The following is a 17378-nucleotide window of genomic DNA, read 5'->3' as shown; positions in this document are numbered from 1 at the left end:
GCGTACAATTCGCACGACTCTCGATGCAGCACCCCTAGTAAGCCCACGATAGTGGAAACTGTTCTGATGGGTTGTAGCTTGGATCCACCTGCCGAGAATGCTTAGCGCGGGCTAGGGCGCCCGATAGCTGCTTGCTTCAGCGCCATTGAGGCTTGTCTCAATGCCAAATCGCACCTTAAGCGAGTTGGAACGCCCGGCGCCCCATCCTGCGGTCGCGTGCTGGTCGAAGGCGCCTCGGTGACTCGAGAGGTTTGGTTAACAGTACTCTGTACGAAGAGTCTCTGCGACGTGTGAACAGCAACGAGAAAACCTTGGAAGGCTGGTTGTTGTACGATAATTCGCAAGCAAGCAGGCATGCATGCCGTGCATAAGCTGTACCCCTCTTTGAGTAGACAAGGCTTGTATCGAAGCTTGTCACTCCAACGTCTACCCCAGTCCAGCGATCCCATCCTTATCAGCCCCGGGCGAGGTTAAGGCAATTCAAGGCGGCATAGCCCATACCGAACGGCGACACCGTCTGCATCTTAATCGTATCATTCGCTCCCAATCACACCATTGACCAGTAGGCTTTCCAGACCACACCGGAGCTGCGCCGCGACTAGTCTGCAGAATGTCAGTCGCCGCTGGGGTCCAGCCCATGCTCTGCTTTTGCGAGCGGTTCCCGGGTGCTGGGACGAGGGTGCTGCGAAGTTGAGAAGGGAACCCTCGTAGGCGCGTGGGTATAAAGGCCGTTTCGTACCCCCATTCACCCGGTTTGCAAGGCTATCTTCTCTCGCGCCTCTACCCTTCTTGTGCTCTCCTGGGTTCTTTATCCCTGGTAGACTCAGGCTCAGTCTTCCACTTCGCTGAGTATACCTCTTGGTGTTCTTATCTCCCCGTCGCCCGACATGTCGGTCAACGACTACGAAAAGCAGCAGTATGTCGCTGGCGAGAGTCCCTCTGACCATGCTGTGGGCGATGTCCACGACATCAAGGACCACGCCCTTAATGAGGCTGCTGGTGTCTACGGTTCCGCTCAGAAAGCCGAGGACTACGGCTACGTCCAGAGAGGTCTCAAGTCGCGCCACATTCAGTTTATCGCGCTTGGAGGTACCATCGGTACTGGTCTGTTCCTCGGTATTGCCAGTGCTTTCGCCAATGCCGGTCCCGTCTCTGTCCTCCTTGGTTATACCATCACGGGTGTCGCCGTCTTCGGCATGATGCAGTGTCTTGGAGAGATGGCCACATGGCTCCCGCTTCCCGGTGCTATCCCGCAGTACGCTGCTCGCTATGCGGACCCCGCTCTTGGTTTTGCCGTCGGTTGGAACAACTGGTACAACAGCTCTATTACACTCTGCGCCGAGATCTCTGCTGCCGCTCTCTTGATCAACTTCTGGGACCAGGAAGAGAAGTAAGTATAACGGTTCAATCGAGTTCCAACACTTTCTGACTCCAGCTAGGTACAATCCTGCGATATGGATCTCCATCATCATCGTCATCATCGTTTTTCTGAACATCTTCGCCGTCTCGATTTACGGAGAAGCCGAGTTCATCTTCGCATCCATCAAGATCATAACAATCATTGGACTGCTTCTTGCCGGTCTAGTCATTATGCTCGGTGGAGGTCCTGACCATGACAGGCGAGGATTCCGCTATTGGAAGGAAGGTGCGATGAAGGAGTACGTGGGCACCGGGAATACGGGTCGCTTCACGGGTCTCTGGTCTACACTTGTCAACGCAGCGTTCTCGTACGGTGGTGTTGAGATGGTTGCAGTCGCTGCCGGTGAAGCCGCCGACCCCCGCAGGAACAGTAAGCAACGTCTTGTCTCGACTCTTCATATAACGATCACTGACCTTGTACCTCTCTAGTTCCCAAAGCCGTTCGCCGTGTCTTCTGGCGTATCCTGTTCTTCTACGTCCTGGGATCGTTCATCATCGGTACCTGCATCAGCTCAAACGACCCTCAGCTCACCGACGAGAACGCCAAGGGTGCTCAGTCATCCCCCTGGGTCATCGCCATGAAGAACGCAGGCATTCCCGTCCTCCCCCACATCGTCAACGCTGTCATCTTGACATCCGCAACCTCATCTGGCAACGCTTTCCTGTACACCGGATCGCGCTATCTCTTCAGTATCGCACAGAACGGCCAAGCCCCACAGTTCCTCCTCAGGTGCAACAAGAAGGGTGTCCCAGTCTACGCCGTTGCAGTCACGGCCTCAATCTCGCTACTCACATACATGAGTGTCAGCGCTGGTGCCAACAAGGTATTCGGATGGTTCCAGAACTTGACCACCATCGCCTCGCTCTTTACTTGGTGCACCATCACCTACACATACACCCGGTTCCGTAAGGCATGCATTGCCCAGAACGTCGACCGCAGCACTATGGTCTTCGCTAGCAAGTGGCAGCCATACGTTGCCTGGACTGCCTTCGCTTACTTCGCTCTCATTATCCTCTTCAATGGCTTCAAGGTCTTCACAACCACTCCTTGGGGACCCGATGAGCTGACCAGCTTCTTCACTGCCTACATCGGCGTTGCCATCTTCGGTCTCCTCTATGCTTTCTGGAAGATCTTCAAGCGGACCAAGATGGTCAACCCGGCCGAGGCAGATATCTGGAGCGGCAAGGCGGCGCTTGATGCGGAGGTTTGGCCTGAGCAGATCCCGCGCAATGCGCTTGAGAAGTTCTGGTTCTGGCTTTGCTAGATGGGTGGCGGTGGTATTCGCTTGGGTGGTGTCTTTGCCTTGTCGAAGTCGGTGTATAGAAAGGGCATGTTTGTAGCGACTATTATGTTGAATGAATCGTATGAACAACTATATCGTTTTGAGAAGTGAGGAGAGCTCAACAGTAGTTTTTGTGATCTGAATTACTATACACCTAAGGCGCTAGTCGCGCCCTACGCTGACGAAGGTTTGCCGTCGGGTAACCTTGGAAGGCATGGGGCGCCTTAGCCAAATACGCGGGGCGCGATTCTCTCCACAGCTCAGGACTCTCAACCCCGGCTGCTATGAACTGCTTCTTCGAGATAATACTCTGGTGCTGTGTTGACGGATTTGATGGTCGCCCGGCATATCTCCGTCGTGTTGCTTTGCTGCCAATCGCATGCGATGTCGTCACGAGGCACCGTTTAATTGACCAATATTCCGATCCATGCGACAAGTATTGGGGTGCCTGAACGCGTATGCAGTGTATTCATAGGTACTTCCAGCTCATGTCGCAGTGTCGTAGATGCCTTGGGTACTTGCAGACTCTTGTGCGACAGTCGTACATGGAGTGTAGTCTTCCAAGGTTTTGATACAACAGTCCAAAGGTACGGACAGCAAGTTTCCTAGGGATTGCTCCGAGACGCTAAAGCGGAGATCGTGTGTCGCGCATTGCGGGCTCAATATTTAGCCACAAGTCATCCACTAGACCCACAGGTTTGCCTAATTGGTGCTTCGCGTGTCAGACCCTGTCGCGCGACCTTCGATCAACGGCTTCCCAGGCATCCACGTTCGTCATACATCAAACACCTTACTAACTCCGGCACATCCAGTATTCAAAGGTGTCGCACATAATCAGCGACCGTCATTCTCCGCTCCAGCGCGTGTCTCCGACAGACCCTCACAAGATCTACCGGCCATTGCATGCGCTAGTCGATCTTCCATTGATTACAAACATGGAATTGCGCAGTTAGCAACGTCGAATCTGGATCAAAGACGTTATGCGTGCGCATCTCAAGACGACAGTCATTCGAATATATCATCCTACTACAAGCGGCAAGTTTGCCGACGTCAACCAGAATGTCGGGCCTTGGAGATGACACCAAGTCACAGACGCTGTGGACCATGAACAACCAACTCGTCAATAGCCCAGACGCGGAACAGCCCCGGAAGTCTCAAGACCAGCCATTGAACCGCGCTTGTGAAGCATGCCGCATTTCCAAAGTCCGATGTCTTATGAACCCGGACACAAACTCAACGCAATGCCAGCGATGCGCCAAGGCGAACCGAACATGTGTTTTCGCGCCGCCGGCCAAGAGAAGACAGAGAAAGCGAACAGACGTGCGGGTCACGGAGTTGGAGAAAGAAATACAGCAGATGCGAAGTCTTCTGAAGACCAACGCCAGATCATCGGACGATGTTAGCGAACAGGAATCAGGCGATGAGGACTCGGACGATCAAGGCCATGTGAGAAAGAAGGAGACGCCTCCTAGCGTCTCAAGTCGCCCGAGTGTCACAACATCAGCGTCAATGGTCACAGCACCAATCATAAAAGCCCCTACTGTCGACTCTACGTCTACTGGCGCGCCGACAGACTTCCTGGGGTCTTCTGATAACGACATTATAGATCGTGGTGTCATCTCGGAAGATCTAGCTGTCGAGCTCCTGAGCATATGGCGCACCGAGCTCGTCGCCGCATGTCCAGGCATCACGATTCCCAAACAATGGGACGTGTTCGATCTCCGAGCAAATAAGCCTGCGCTCTTCCACGCAATTATGGCCGCGGCTGCGCACTCGAAAGGTTCTGCCCTGTCTGACAGACTGCATGAAGAAACCGTCCTTCTCTACGCACGTTCCGCCTTCATCAAAGGCGAGAAGTCGGTCCAAGCTATTCAGGCGCTCATCGTCACAGTCACATACTACTCACCATCGAAAACGCCAGGTCAGCTGCAAATCTATCAGTGGGTCAACATGGCCGCGTCGATGGCTCTCGAGTTGGGCTTGACATCCAAACCCAGAACGCACGAGCAACTCCCCAAACGTGCGATTCGGTCGCTCCAGAAGATCTCTTCGCCTGAGGAGTTGCTCGAGCACTGCCGCACTATCCTCTTACTCTATATCATCAGCGCAGGCTTCTCAATGAGACTGAAACGACCCAACATACTGCTGTTCAACAGTTGGATGGAAGAGTGCTTCAACATACTGGAAAAGTCGAAACTGTTGGACGACAAGAGGATAGTGGCGTGGTTGAAGCTCCAGAGGATAGCCGATGAGGCAAATACGGCCTTTGGCTTCGACGATGCGAGTACGAGCTTCAGTCTCTCGGAACTCCGTATGCAGATCATATTGCGAATCTTCGATCGGCGGATGCAAGACTGGAGGAAAGCGATTCCAGACGACGTTATGACGCTGAACTTGCAGATAGAGTACTACTCCGACATGTTATCCATGTGGGAGTTTGGTATGGACGGAGGTCGCTACGACGGTAAGCCAAAATCATACATATAACACCTAACCCATCTAACACAACCCAGTCATCGAATTCCGCAACCGCCACATCACCCTCCCTGCCCTAGACGACGACTGCGTGCAACCCGAATCCCTCCTCTCGCGCTCCGCCCTCCAAATCAACGCAACCACGAAATGCATCTCGGCCGCCCACACAATCCTCGACTTCTTCATCGCCGTTCCCGTCGACAAACTCCGCAAATCGCCAAACGCCCTCTACGTCCGCGCCGTCTACTCCCTCGTCACCCTCATGAAAGCTGAGTACGCGGTAGGTACCGACGCGGAGATGGGCGAGCTGCTCGAAAGCCAGAGCCTTAAAGTGAGTTATTACCTTGACACTGTGCTGGATAAGACGAATGAGGCGGGTGGACCGCAGGAGTGTAGAGTCAGGGTGCCGAGCCATTGGAATTTCTTGCTGCATGAAAAGCTGAAGAGTTGGTGGGATGAATATGTGATTTGGAGGAAGGAGGGGAGGCATCTTAAGAGGAGGAAGAAAATGGGGGGTGGAGATGAGACGAAGACAGAAAGTGGGAATCAGACACCTGCGTTCGCGGAGCAGAATGTGCAGGTTACGGCTGCTGCGTCTGCTATCGGTCCAAGTCAGGTTGCAGCACAGCAGCAACAACAACATCAGCCCGCTCCTCCTTCTCTGCCAACATCGTCATTCGCACTGGGTAACGCGTATCCCACGCCCACACCATGGAACGCGAATGACATGGCCATTGACCCGCAGCCGATCAGCGATCAAACGGCATTTACCACGGATATGGGTGACTTCTCAGCAGCCTTCCAAAACGGAGATTTGTATCTGTGGAACGATATGACAGCCGATAATTTTGGGGGGTGGGTTCCACAGGGGGGATCGTATGGTGGTGGAGCGGGCTTTGGGGGTATGAATGGGGGTATGTTCTGAGCAACTCAAGTTCATTGTGGATATATTCAGGGTCTTACTGCAAATGTGATTGTATTCCATGCAAATACCGTCTGACGCACGTCACTCATGACACATTTAGTCACCCTATCTACAATTTCTTCAACCCGCCCTCAACCCACTCAATGACTTTCTCCAATAACCCGACGTCAGCCTTGGCCTGCTCCAGTGCCTCTTCACCCTCAACAACAAGTGCGCCACCGCCCGACGACAGCTCCTTTTGGAACCGCGCAGCAGTCTGCTTCAGCACATCTAGATACTGTGACTGAATACTGTGATTGCTGTTCAGCTCCCTGATACCAAGTGTCTCATGTAGATGTTTCGCCTGGAGTAGCAGATAGTAGAAGTTGAGCGCCGCGACGTAGAAACCAAGTTCTTGGCGGAATTGCATCCATGACTCTTCTATGACGGCATCGGTGGCATATTGCTTGGTGAGATCAGGCCAGAGAAAAGGAGCAACGGTCGACAGCGCGACTGGCGTGGCGAAGATGTTCGTTTCTTCGTGTTCGTCATCTGTGGATTGGGGACGCGGGGCGTTGGCCTCGAGGGTCTCGCCTTTGAGCCACGATACTGCGCTTGCTTTGAGATTCTCGTACGGACAGTGTTCTAGCGTGTCGCGGATGAATGTTAGGCGGACGAGATCGTGGGGATGTGAGCGCAAGACTGTTGTAGTAAGATAATGCGCATGGCCGCGTAGGCTTGGGGATGGCGAGTTTGCAGAGATGAGCGAGATTGTTTGGAGGTATTGGGCGAATGACTCGTCGTCTTTGGGCTCTCCGATGTTGTTCTTTTCGAGTGCGATAAGGCCAAATGTAAGAACTGTGTCGAGCAAAGCTTCGGGCTCCATACCGACGGTCTGTTGCCCGAGTGTTCCGATGAAGTTGCTGAGTATCGTGGCGTGTCCTGGGAAGATCGCAATTGACGACGAGTCATCTTGCTTGGCCGAAGCATACAGTTCCTGTTTAACGTTTTGCGCAGCGATAAGTAGAAGAGCGCCTGTTCGTGAGAGCGGTATATCCGCAGCCGTGGCTGGGGGTTCATCTTCTGTTCCTGGGATACCTCGCTTCTCATCCTCCGTATCCATCACAGTCCGCAGCAGCTCCTTGTACTTCAACCCAAGATCCTGAGTCAGGGCTACAACCTGTCCAAGAATCGCAACCCTAGAGGTTAGATCCTCTTCTTCTGCGAACCTGTCCGCATATTTCTTGTAGTTGGGCTTGTTCGGTATCCGCTGGGGCTCGTATCGCTCCATCAGTCTGCTGGCCCACGCCAGGCCTGGAACGTCATCATCTGATGTCAGTGACAAGACGTAATCCTCGAGAATGTGCGTGAGGAATGACTGAAGTAGGCGATTGACAAGATCATTCTCCTCACTGCTCGGCGCGTCGCTCTGTGCCTCCGGATCTGGCTCCGACTGATTGGTGTTTACACGTAGCAGGTTTCCACTGCTTCGTCTTGAAGGCAAATGCGGCCTCTTAGTGCCGGAAAGTGTCTTGACGAACTTGACAGCGGAGAGGGTGAGGTCTTCAATGTGCGTGTTGGCCCTGTTGTATGCGAGCAGTGCAGCCTGCAGACTGGTAGAGAGGAATCGACTCGGATATTTCGTCTTGACCCGTCGATGTAGCGTTGCAAGTATAGTCAAGAGGACCTCGAACTTTAGTACCGGAAGTGGCGGGACTACGGCTGGTTGGAACGCAGGACTTGTGCTCGATTCGCCCATTCCGACTTCTGCCGCTTTCTTGCTTCCGCTGGTGTCTGCATCATCTTCTTCGTCGTCGGTGTGATCGTGTGGTTCCTCGAATTCCAGTAGCCGCAGCGCCTCTGTCACTTTCAAGACACATTCTCTAGGGTTGCCCTTTGCGGCAATGTCTTGCAAACAATCTTCCGATAGCGGGAGCAGCGGAAGGAGCAGATGTATCAAATCCCAGCCGATAGTCGCAGTAAGCTCTGCATCTTGAAGAACCTCGTGTAGGATCGGCAGGTTCTCCTCGGACAAGTTGTATTCAATAATAGTAAGATAGGTGATGGGATCGGTAACCGGCGGACGTGAGGCTAGAAGCGGATGCTCGTCCTTCTGGGCAGGAACCTGGATCTCGGCCATGACTCGTGCTCTTGCTTGTGTGTCCGGCCTGCGTATACTGGATGGCAAGTAAAGTCGAAGCGAACAGAAAGTGATCGAGAGTAGGGCGGCGATGGAAACTGGGATGTTGAGGGTGAATGTACCTAGAAATGTTGGATTGGGGCTGGGCCCTGACGCAATGCCTACCAGCCCACCACTAGATTCGCGTGCACGCTAGTCCCCGCTTCCGCCAAGACGATCGCTCTTCCCAAAGTTCACCGCGGAGGCGCCTTGTAGCTCTCACACGACGAATCGCATCCACGACAGACACATTGCCCGCCATGGACGAGAAAGAAGAGACCAACGAGCCCCTCGACCTTGTGCGCCTCTGCATTGACGAAGTCGTCATTGTCAAATTGCGCGGCGACCGCGAACTCAAGGGCAGACTACACGTGAGTCGCGATGCAGCAGCTTGTATATATGTACATGCATAGCTAACAGCATGTCTAGGCATACGACTCGCATTGCAACCTCGTCCTCGGAGACGTCGAAGAAACCATATACATTGCGGAGGAGGAAGACGAGGACCAGGAGCCTCGCGTGCGGACAGTCAAGAAGCAGAGCGAGATGCTCTTCGTCAGAGGTGAGAGATGTACATGACTTTTGAGATGACGTGAAGCTGACCGTGTGCCAGGTGACTCGGTAGTCTTGATCGCACCGGCAGCGGAAGCAACGCAATGATCAGCATTTCACGGTTTCTCGCACGAATCGAATTTCGGCATGGCAAGGGCGTGAATGGGTTGCTGAGTTGAAAAGGGCAACGACGGCACGAAACGGAAGCAGTCACGATTGAGATACCCGAATGCTTGGATGGTGGGGCGCATTCGCTGGGGCACACTTGAGGTGGAGGATAGCAAACGTGTATATGGAGGTTTAGGGCGTTCAGCACAGGCTTGGGCGTGTCATCTGAACTTCTCTCAACGACCAAGAGATGATGCCCACCAAACAAACAAACATCATCAAGTACAATGGAAACCCATACGAAGTCTCAGACCCAGGTCAGAAGTACGTGCGCATCCACAATCGAGTTCGCTCACTGCAAGGTGTTCGCACACATCACTCAAGGTCAACGTTGTTGAAGATGTAAGTATTAAGCGCTTTTCTTGACTCTACTTGAAAGCCCAAACTAAGAGCTTCATTGTGCCACGCGTAACGCAGATAGAGAAACCCCATGCGCACATAGTGCGGTGTCCATGTAACTCCTGTGCGTCGAAGAATCGCCGATCGCTGAAACCCGACCCAAGAGGAGTGACAAAAGTAGAAAAGGGAAGAAAGACGGCCACCAGAAGGAGAATGCCGCGTGAGTTGGAGAATTAGACTAATGGGAGTGGGTGTTCATGACCTCGTTTCGTCGTGATACGGCCGGAAGCGCTTTCCAAAGCAAGTAGATACAGTCGAAGGGAAGTTTGCCAGCTGCCAGGGTATGGGTGACGGTGACGAGAGAGTAAGAACCAGTGACGGAGGGAACGAAAAGACTCAGGCCGGATAACCATAAACTCCATGCACCGGGTGTCCGAACGAAGGTTGGACTAATGTAGACTGGGAAGATTGCTGGTGTTGACCCTGTTCCAAGAAGCCGCCAAAGCGCCGGGTATCCGTGAACAATAAGCAAGAATGGAGAAGATTTCGATGGTGACCATGTTGGTGCTGATGCTGAGTTGTAGCAGACCGGTTGACTTGTACTGCCTGGCTCTTGACGGGCGGGTGCTGGTGGATGCCCTCGGAGAGATGCGCGATCACACGAGCCCTGAGCCACGTTAGAACACAGTCAAGTCAGAGCCATGTGGAGACAAGTGTATTCACTTTCGCCTCCAAGTTTGGCTGGCAAGGCTGTCCCTAGACACAAATGGCAGCGAGAAGCCCTTTGAGACCTCTGCCTCGACGAATATGGAAGCACGCTTATAGCGCTTGTCGGTGTACTTCTCGTACACAGCCGCGTGATGCTTTTGTGGGTTGTCGCAGCACTCAAGGATGACGGAGATGAGGTGTCGCAGTTGGGTCAGTGTGTACCCGGAGTAATGTACGTGTGCTTGCGACTAGGGGATGTTAGCATGGTCTGATATAGTGCACGGATACAAGCTTACCCAGTCACCCTTCTTCAGCATGAAGCGGGCAAGGCAGTGAGCACCGGCCGACAGGAAGCTAGGAGCGCAACCCACGAAGCGCTCATCCATAACGGTGATCTCCAAGAAGTATTTGGAGAGGGTACGAGTCTCCAGGTCGTAGTCATCTGCTTTGCTGATACGGCGAAGGAAGCTCATTGGGCCAGGCCAACCCAGCTCGAACTGAAGCATGCTGAGCATGAAGCGCTCAGCCTTCAGGACCTCATCGGCAGTGTATGCACCGTCGACCATGTAAACGATCTCTTGTACTGACGGGCAGTTGATCTCCTCGTACTTGGCAGCAACGAACAGCGCGGTGGCGCCGACCAGCTGAAGCTTGCCAAGTGAAACGACCTTGCACGAGAGGAAACGGTCGACGTAGTTGACGGCGAGGAAAAGAGTCTCGGGCAGAAGGGTAAAGCGGTTGTGGACCTGGACGAGCCAGTCCATCAAGACGGATCGCATCGACCATTGGATCTCGGCCTGGTGGTCCATGTAAGAGGCGTTGGGCTTCATGCGCTCTTCAAGGGCGTGCATGTACTCGAAGATCTCGTCGCCGTATTCAGCGACCATGGAGGTATCCCACTGCTCGTCCTCCACGTCTTCGGCACTCCGATTCGCTTCGACGAAGATACGAGCAGCCTCAAGTTCGCGTTGTGTCTTTGCAGTGACCCTAGGCGCAAGGACAAGGGTGACACCGCCAGTTGTGTTGTCGCCGCGCGATCGCAGAGACCGGGCAGTAGTGTAGCCGTCGGCATCGTAGTACTCTTCGTCTTCCTCCTCGTCCCAGTACTCTTCTTGGTCGAGACCGTTCAGGCCGTTGACCTTGGCGAGTTCCTCGTTGCGCTCCTGCTCTAGGACGCGCGCCTGCTCCTCGAGAGCATCTAGGTATTCGTACCTGTCGTCCGCCCCATTTTTTGACTCGGCTTTCTCTTCCTCTTCAGGGATGATCGTTGGTTGCTGGGACTGTGCTGAGGCACGGTCCACGTTGGGAAATGAAGATGGCTGGGTAGGGAGAGGTTGGCGAGCAGGTACATCTACGAGAGTTGTTGTGTCGTTAAGGGGTTCTGATTGTGGCTCCTTGAAGACGGCTGTGGAGGACTTCTTGGTGATGACCTTGCGGACTTCGGCGGCCGGCTGGCTGGCGTTGACGGTGGTAAATTTGGTAACATCAGACGCGACGTCGCTTGCCTCTATTGACGCGTTCGCCTTGGCTGTGACGTTTGCCAGAGGGCGTTGCGCCGGTCGTGCTAACGCGCCAGCCTTTGTGGTGATCTCCTTGACCGTGACGGCAGAGTTGTCCTTGAGCACCTCAAGACCCTTCTTCTTCCCATTGACCTGCGTGTCGTCCTTTGTTATGGGTTGCCGCGTGTTGCTGACGTCTCCAAACACGGTCCGCTTGGCTGCGGCCGCCTTGATGCCGCCGACCTGCATCAGTGTGGACAGCGCTGGTGTTGACTTGTTGCGCGAATGCAGAGTCTTGCCGGCAGGTAATTGGGGCGGCGCGTTCTCGTCGCGTACTCGGAGAGCCCGCGCAGGACGTTGAGGCTGTGGAAAAGTCTGTCAGCTGGTGTGAAAGGAAGATGGTCTGGGTGACCATGAAAAGATGAAGTCGCCAGCCTCGGAACGCGTCCACGCACCGCCATGCCGCCAAAGTGAGAGTAAACGAAGAGAGAGCAGCCTTACCTTTGCGTCCATTATGTTCTGGTCTGTCGATTAAAGACAATAGTCTTGGAATGTATGTTGTGTTGACAGCGACGGTTGCGAAGTGGACGATAGGGGCAGCGGAGGTGGAGCGCTACAAAACAGTGGCCGATATAAAGAAACTCTCCATCTAAGTTGGCGACGATGAGATAGACGGGTCGACGTTGTCGAATGGCACGAGGAGTGGTGTTGACGACAACAAGAGCTTGTAAACTTATATGGGAGCTTGGAGCTATGCGCGTTTGGATGGGCAATGTTGTTTATTTACTGGACACTATCCCCGAGCGGCCCTAGTGATGATGCACGGGCCGCACCTTCCCGATATGCTTCCGGAGCTGACAGGCACGTCATCTCGCCGAGGCAAACGCGAGCTCCAACATCATCACAAAAGACGTCCTTAGATTGCGCTTCCGCACATTGCGAATCTCCCGCTCTATAAACTTTCACACAGTATCCAAGTGCTACCGAGAGTGTATTTTGACACTTTCAGGGTTTCCAGACACCTACATGTAGATATACACGTACCCCGCCAAAAGACGCGCTGATGGTGGATTAAGTCAGCCAGAATCGCGGAATCACGTGACGGCCATCATTCTGCGACCCAGTTGTAAACATCCTGTTTATGCGCTCTATTGCCATAACAACACATCTCGTCATACTCCAGGTGCTTTGGATGGCCTCAATTGTGGTCGCGATCAGAAGGGTGGTCTGGAACTCGTAAACACGACCCGCCGTCGGGCGCCCACACCCAGTCGATCAGCGCACTGCCACCAGATATCAAACGGCAGCCTGCGCTTGCCTTTGTTGCGCCGGCGTTGTCCCAGGCAGCCTGGAGGAAGGCAATGCGTCTGGGGAACGTTGAAAGCCCTGAAACCGGCGCCGTTATCGCGTCTTTCCTTTGCTTTGTCCCCGCGGGCTGTATAGGCCGAGAAGCTCACCGCCGACTGACTGTGTGGACCGATCGCATCCGTAGCGAGATCGCATGGAGCCAAAAATGCGCACAACGTCTTTCGAAATGGTCCGCGACCGGGATCCCTTCTGAAACGTGTTTGCGCAAAGTGCGGGAGACATGCTGTTCAGACTTCTTGATCGACCCCTCATCACTTAGAGTGGTTGTCCGAGCTTCACGCCACGGATTTGCGAAGTCGCATGCCGCGCTACATATGTACCCTCGCCATGATCCGCTCGCGCACATGCAGGGTCGGAATCTGAGCAGCAAGATAACAAACGGCCATAATCCGGTCAACGCATGGCTTCCACACCACAGCGGGTGTGTAGACTATCCGCGGCTTGATTCCTGCGCTTGCGCTACCATCGTCATGAAAGTGTGGGTCCGAGATCATCAGACGATTGCGGGAGCACATGTAGACATAATTCCTTGGTCGCGTAATTCATAAGTAGCACGAGCCTCTAGGGAATCCTGTGGCGACTCATTCAGGGACGGTTGTCTGCAAAGGGGAACTACGGAAGCAGGCGTGTGGCATTGAGTGTCACACGGAGATCTCTCCAATAGACGCCCGGCACCAGTTGCCAACGAATCCACAGCGCTTCACCCACTTTCGGGACCGGAAGCTTCCTTAGCCCTCTGACTAGAATTCTGTGTGAAGGCGACCCGGAGTGTAGTATTCGAGTACTCTATGTGCTTGAGATGGCGCATCGGGGTATCAGGGTGCTAAAGCTCGTCCTGTCCATATTCACATGGAACGTACGCATCGCGACCAGCACGCCGCGTATCCGCCCATTGGCCATGTTTGACCTTGTTGAGATCGGCTCTCTTGCGCAGGTATAGTCAACAAGCGATTGAGTTGTCCTGTGGCATGCATTCTAGTCCCCCTCTACCATTGGGCGCATAGCTGCCGCCGAGTTGTCCCATGTTTCGACCTCAAAGACAGGCACACCAGATGGGACGAAAGCTGGGGACCTCCTCAGCTGCTATGCACTCTTCGTCCTTTTGCGTGACTGAGGGACTGAGGTGGGCTGTTTCGTGTAGTAGTGTATATACTAGTTACCAATGGAGGCGCAATCGCATATGTGCAGCGGGGAGGATGCGCTGTACTGTTTAAACCGTTTTGATGATATAAATTTACATGGCAGATTCTGGAAGTGTGTGTAAAGGCGACCGCTCTTTAGTTTGAGGCGCATTCGGAAAGTACGTCGTGACCTGGAGTGGTCATTAGTCGGTGTCTCTATTGTTCGCTTGCGAACATCTCCCATCTGCAACCCACCCTCCACACCATTCTCCTCCGTCCCACACCACCTCCTCTCTGTAAGCCTCAACCCTTTCCATCAAGCCTGTGGCCCGTCTGAGATCGCACTCTGGCGCTCAGATAGAGTCAATCCTGCCCTGCGCATTCCGGTCGCTAACCTGACGTGCGCAGCCAGCGGCGGTACACTCACGCAATCGGATCGAAGCATCCAGTGCCCATCCAGCGCTCTAGACATATCTGTTGGTAAGTACATCTCTCCATAGGCCTTTGCGACCGGCTTGGGCCCGACAGGTGACTGCGACGCCGCCCCCTGGGGGTTCCGCGCTGTCGTCACCTTCTCCCTGTAGTCCGCAACTGGCCAGCGGTGACGAGCCCCCAACCGCCTCCAGCCCAGCACAGGCTGCGCAGAACAACGCGAGCAGCACTCGGAAGGCCATCAAATCTCATCAGCGACCATCCGCTAACATGTCACCTTCCAGACTCGACGCCCGTTTATCCTTCCCCGACCGCCATCCGTCCAAGCCCTTGCGACACCGGCAGGATCGGTGCGCCGCCCAACCACACATACATACACAAGCTCGTTTTAGAGGCTTTGGAATACACTCTCAACACCAGAGACATTGGCATGCAAGTTTCCAACATGCTTGCGGAACCTCGGCCTGCGGGCGCACAACGCTGCCCTGAGGTGGAAGAGCTCCTAGCGGGCCGACACCACGACGCCATGCAGATGGAGTCTGGCTACGACATGCTGCCCCAGAGAGAAGACTCTGGCATCATGGACGTCTACCCGAGCACCGAAACCGGCTCGGCGCACGACTCCCTGTCGCCCTCCAAGCAGACGCCCAAGAAGCACGTCAGCTTCGAGCTGCTGCTCCCCCAGTCGCCAGCACACAAGGCCCGGCTACCCATGCGGGTCGACATATACCCGCACGACACCACAGACTCCATCATCACAACAGTCAAGAACTTCTACGGTCTGTACGAGCGTCGAGGCGTCATCTTCGAGGACCGCCACGGCAACACGCTGATTGCGCGCTTCGAGAACTTTGAACATGGCATGACCGTCTACGTCCGAGTCTCACCAGAGACTCTTGATGCAGACGACTTCTCTCCTGATCCGCGCCAGCAGACCATCTCGCCCCGTCGCGCTCGACCCCACCTCGACGAAGCCTTCCAGATGCTACCGCCGATCCAGCATCACCAAGGCTCGAGAGCGGGGTCCCGTCATGCGCGCCAGAGCCACTCCCCACATCGTGGTCGGAGGAGCGCGTCCATCAACAAGCGCATGCGCCCGTCTATAAAGAGTCGCGGCAACAGCTCGCACGGAAGCTTCGCTGACGCCAATGGCGACGGCTACAGCGACAGCGACGACGAGCATGGCTCTGTCAGCAGCTCGCGACGCTCAAGGAAAGAGCCATTGGCGAGCGCTGAGATTAGCGTTGACAACATTGTCGAGGGAGGCCGCCGAAAGCGTGCCAAATTCGACAGCTCGGTAAGTACCTACAGTGGGCATGTATCGTGCATTAGTCTGACACTCGTTCCTTTCATTAGGAGCTGCCTCTGTTCGTACCGCCTCAAGTTCCCATGAATGCTTCACAGTCGTCCGTATCCCCCCAGCGACGCATCAGCGGAAACACTGCTGGCTCGCCATACTCTGCCAACCAGCAGACATTCTCATACTCGCATCCTTTGCCCTCCCCGCAGAGCTACGGTCAGGGCGACAGTTCATATCTTCAAGGACTAGTCACACCATACTCTGCGGCTAGTAGCCAGGCTCAGGGATACAAGTCTCGCGCGCGTGGCTCAGCTCAGCACTCCCACTACCGCTACTCCGGCAGCGGTGGAGTCCTTCCTACCCCTGACACCACTCTTGCGAGTATCAGCGTCATCTCTGATGAGGACGTCGCTCGTCAGCTCATGCGCTTGGGTGATGCGTCCAACTTCTCCGGCCACGGTCGCACGTCTACCTCTACGCTCGATGATGCCTTCAGCGGAAAAGCTGCGGCATCCTCAAGTGACGAGAGCGCTGATGGTAGCGATGACGAGAGTGAGCTTCCTCCTCTCCCGTACAACATGGCTCGTGCAATGAACGACCATACACGTGTCTACGACGAAGCCGAGAGCAGTGGTGAGGATTATGAGGACGACCGAGATGGCTCCTTCAAGGGTGCCAGTGATGAGATGATTGCCGATGAACACAACCACCGCGTACACGCCGGTATCATCAAGGCTCGCTCCGTCTCGAGCAAGTCTGGCAAGTCTGGCAAGCCCCGTGCCACCTCAAAGAGCAAGTCCAAGGTCAACGGCACCACCAAGGCCCCAATGTCACCGTCTTCCCTCCCCTCTCAGTCGCGCAAGGCTTCCAACGCATCGCTGAACTTCCAGCATCAGCTCGGCGTCGATGAGGAGGATCTCTCGAGTAAGCCACGCTGCCAGCGCTGCCGCAAGAGCAAGAAGGGCTGTGACCGTCAGCGACCATGCCAGCGCTGCAAAGACGCCGGTATCGGTGCCGACGGATGTGTCAGTGAAGACGAGGGCAACGGCAGGAAGGGTCGTTACGGACGCCACATGGGGGTCTCTGTCAAGAAGAACTCAGTCTCGTCGGCGACCTCCATGGCGCCGCCCCCAATGCACGACTACCACATGCCGATGCAGGATGCTTACTCCATGAGCACAGCACTGGACAAGAGTAAGAAGCGCAAGAGGTAGCGGTTACACATTGTCAACTCGCACCATGCGTCTCGCTACAGGGTAGTCTTCACCACACTTCACTCACACTCTTCTCTGGCGTTTTGAATAGCAAGCCCTCGCATTGCATTATTGGGTGGTATCTTCAGCGACTGCCCGTCCTCTCCTTTCAACAACAGCAAAAGTGTCTTTTCGCACGCTATTCTTATCGTTGCGCAGCGATGCGTGAGCACAAGTTGAAGTTGCTATGGTGTTCCCGGTTAGAGTTGGGTGGGACTGGTCAGCGATATGGGCGGCACAGGCTGGGTAGAGGTTTTGGGCGGATTTGGAATGGAGTGTAGGGGTTGTCTATGTGCTTGCTTTGGCGACTCCATATGTTCTACTTACGACTTGTTTGATACAATAGCGATTTTGTGTGCAATAGTCAACAAAGAAATT

The 17378-nt window shown here is 54.6% G+C and overlaps 6 protein-coding genes across 6 annotated transcripts; 4 read left to right on the top strand and 2 right to left on the bottom strand.

The window, feature by feature from the left end:
• Window positions 1-887: 887 nt before the first annotated feature.
• On the top strand, window positions 888-2684 carry J4E79_001585 (uncharacterized protein; the record flags this gene model as incomplete). The annotated part of the gene is made up of 3 exons (XM_049350494.1): window positions 888-1390; window positions 1440-1789; window positions 1849-2684. The coding sequence occupies 3 exons, from the start codon at window positions 888-890 to the stop codon at window positions 2682-2684; spliced, it is 1689 nt and encodes a 562-aa protein (XP_049215653.1).
• A 1077-nt stretch (window positions 2685-3761) lies between these two features.
• On the top strand, window positions 3762-6102 carry J4E79_001584 (uncharacterized protein; the record flags this gene model as incomplete). Its single annotated transcript, XM_049350493.1, has 2 exons — window positions 3762-5166; window positions 5216-6102. The coding sequence occupies 2 exons, from the start codon at window positions 3762-3764 to the stop codon at window positions 6100-6102; spliced, it is 2292 nt and encodes a 763-aa protein (XP_049215652.1).
• A 109-nt stretch (window positions 6103-6211) lies between these two features.
• J4E79_001583 (uncharacterized protein) lies at window positions 6212-8221 on the bottom strand (the record flags this gene model as incomplete). Its single annotated transcript, XM_049350492.1, has 1 exon — window positions 6212-8221. The coding sequence occupies one exon, from the start codon at window positions 8219-8221 to the stop codon at window positions 6212-6214; it is 2010 nt and encodes a 669-aa protein (XP_049215651.1).
• Window positions 8222-8520: 299 nt separating this feature from the next.
• On the top strand, window positions 8521-8920 carry LSM3 (U4/U6-U5 snRNP complex subunit lsm3; the record flags this gene model as incomplete). The annotated part of the gene is made up of 3 exons (XM_049350491.1): window positions 8521-8631; window positions 8690-8822; window positions 8874-8920. The coding sequence occupies 3 exons, from the start codon at window positions 8521-8523 to the stop codon at window positions 8918-8920; spliced, it is 291 nt and encodes a 96-aa protein (XP_049215650.1).
• Window positions 8921-10038: 1118 nt separating this feature from the next.
• On the bottom strand, window positions 10039-12039 carry J4E79_001581 (uncharacterized protein; the record flags this gene model as incomplete). Its single annotated transcript, XM_049350490.1, has 3 exons — window positions 10039-10275; window positions 10324-11889; window positions 12028-12039. 3 exons carry the CDS (start codon window positions 12037-12039, stop codon window positions 10039-10041), a joined length of 1815 nt encoding a protein of 604 aa, XP_049215649.1.
• A 2853-nt stretch (window positions 12040-14892) lies between these two features.
• On the top strand, window positions 14893-16961 carry J4E79_001580 (uncharacterized protein; the record flags this gene model as incomplete). Its single annotated transcript, XM_049350489.1, has 2 exons — window positions 14893-15744; window positions 15804-16961. 2 exons carry the CDS (start codon window positions 14893-14895, stop codon window positions 16959-16961), a joined length of 2010 nt encoding a protein of 669 aa, XP_049215648.1.
• Between the last annotated feature and the right edge of the window lie 417 nt (window positions 16962-17378).

The sequence above is a fragment of the Alternaria viburni genome (assembly GCF_023758015.1).
Source record: "Alternaria viburni strain BMP 2772 chromosome Unknown scaffold_2, whole genome shotgun sequence".
NCBI classification, from domain to species: Eukaryota; Fungi; Ascomycota; class Dothideomycetes; order Pleosporales; family Pleosporaceae; genus Alternaria; species Alternaria viburni.
This window is presented reverse-complemented; position numbering and strand designations above follow the sequence as displayed.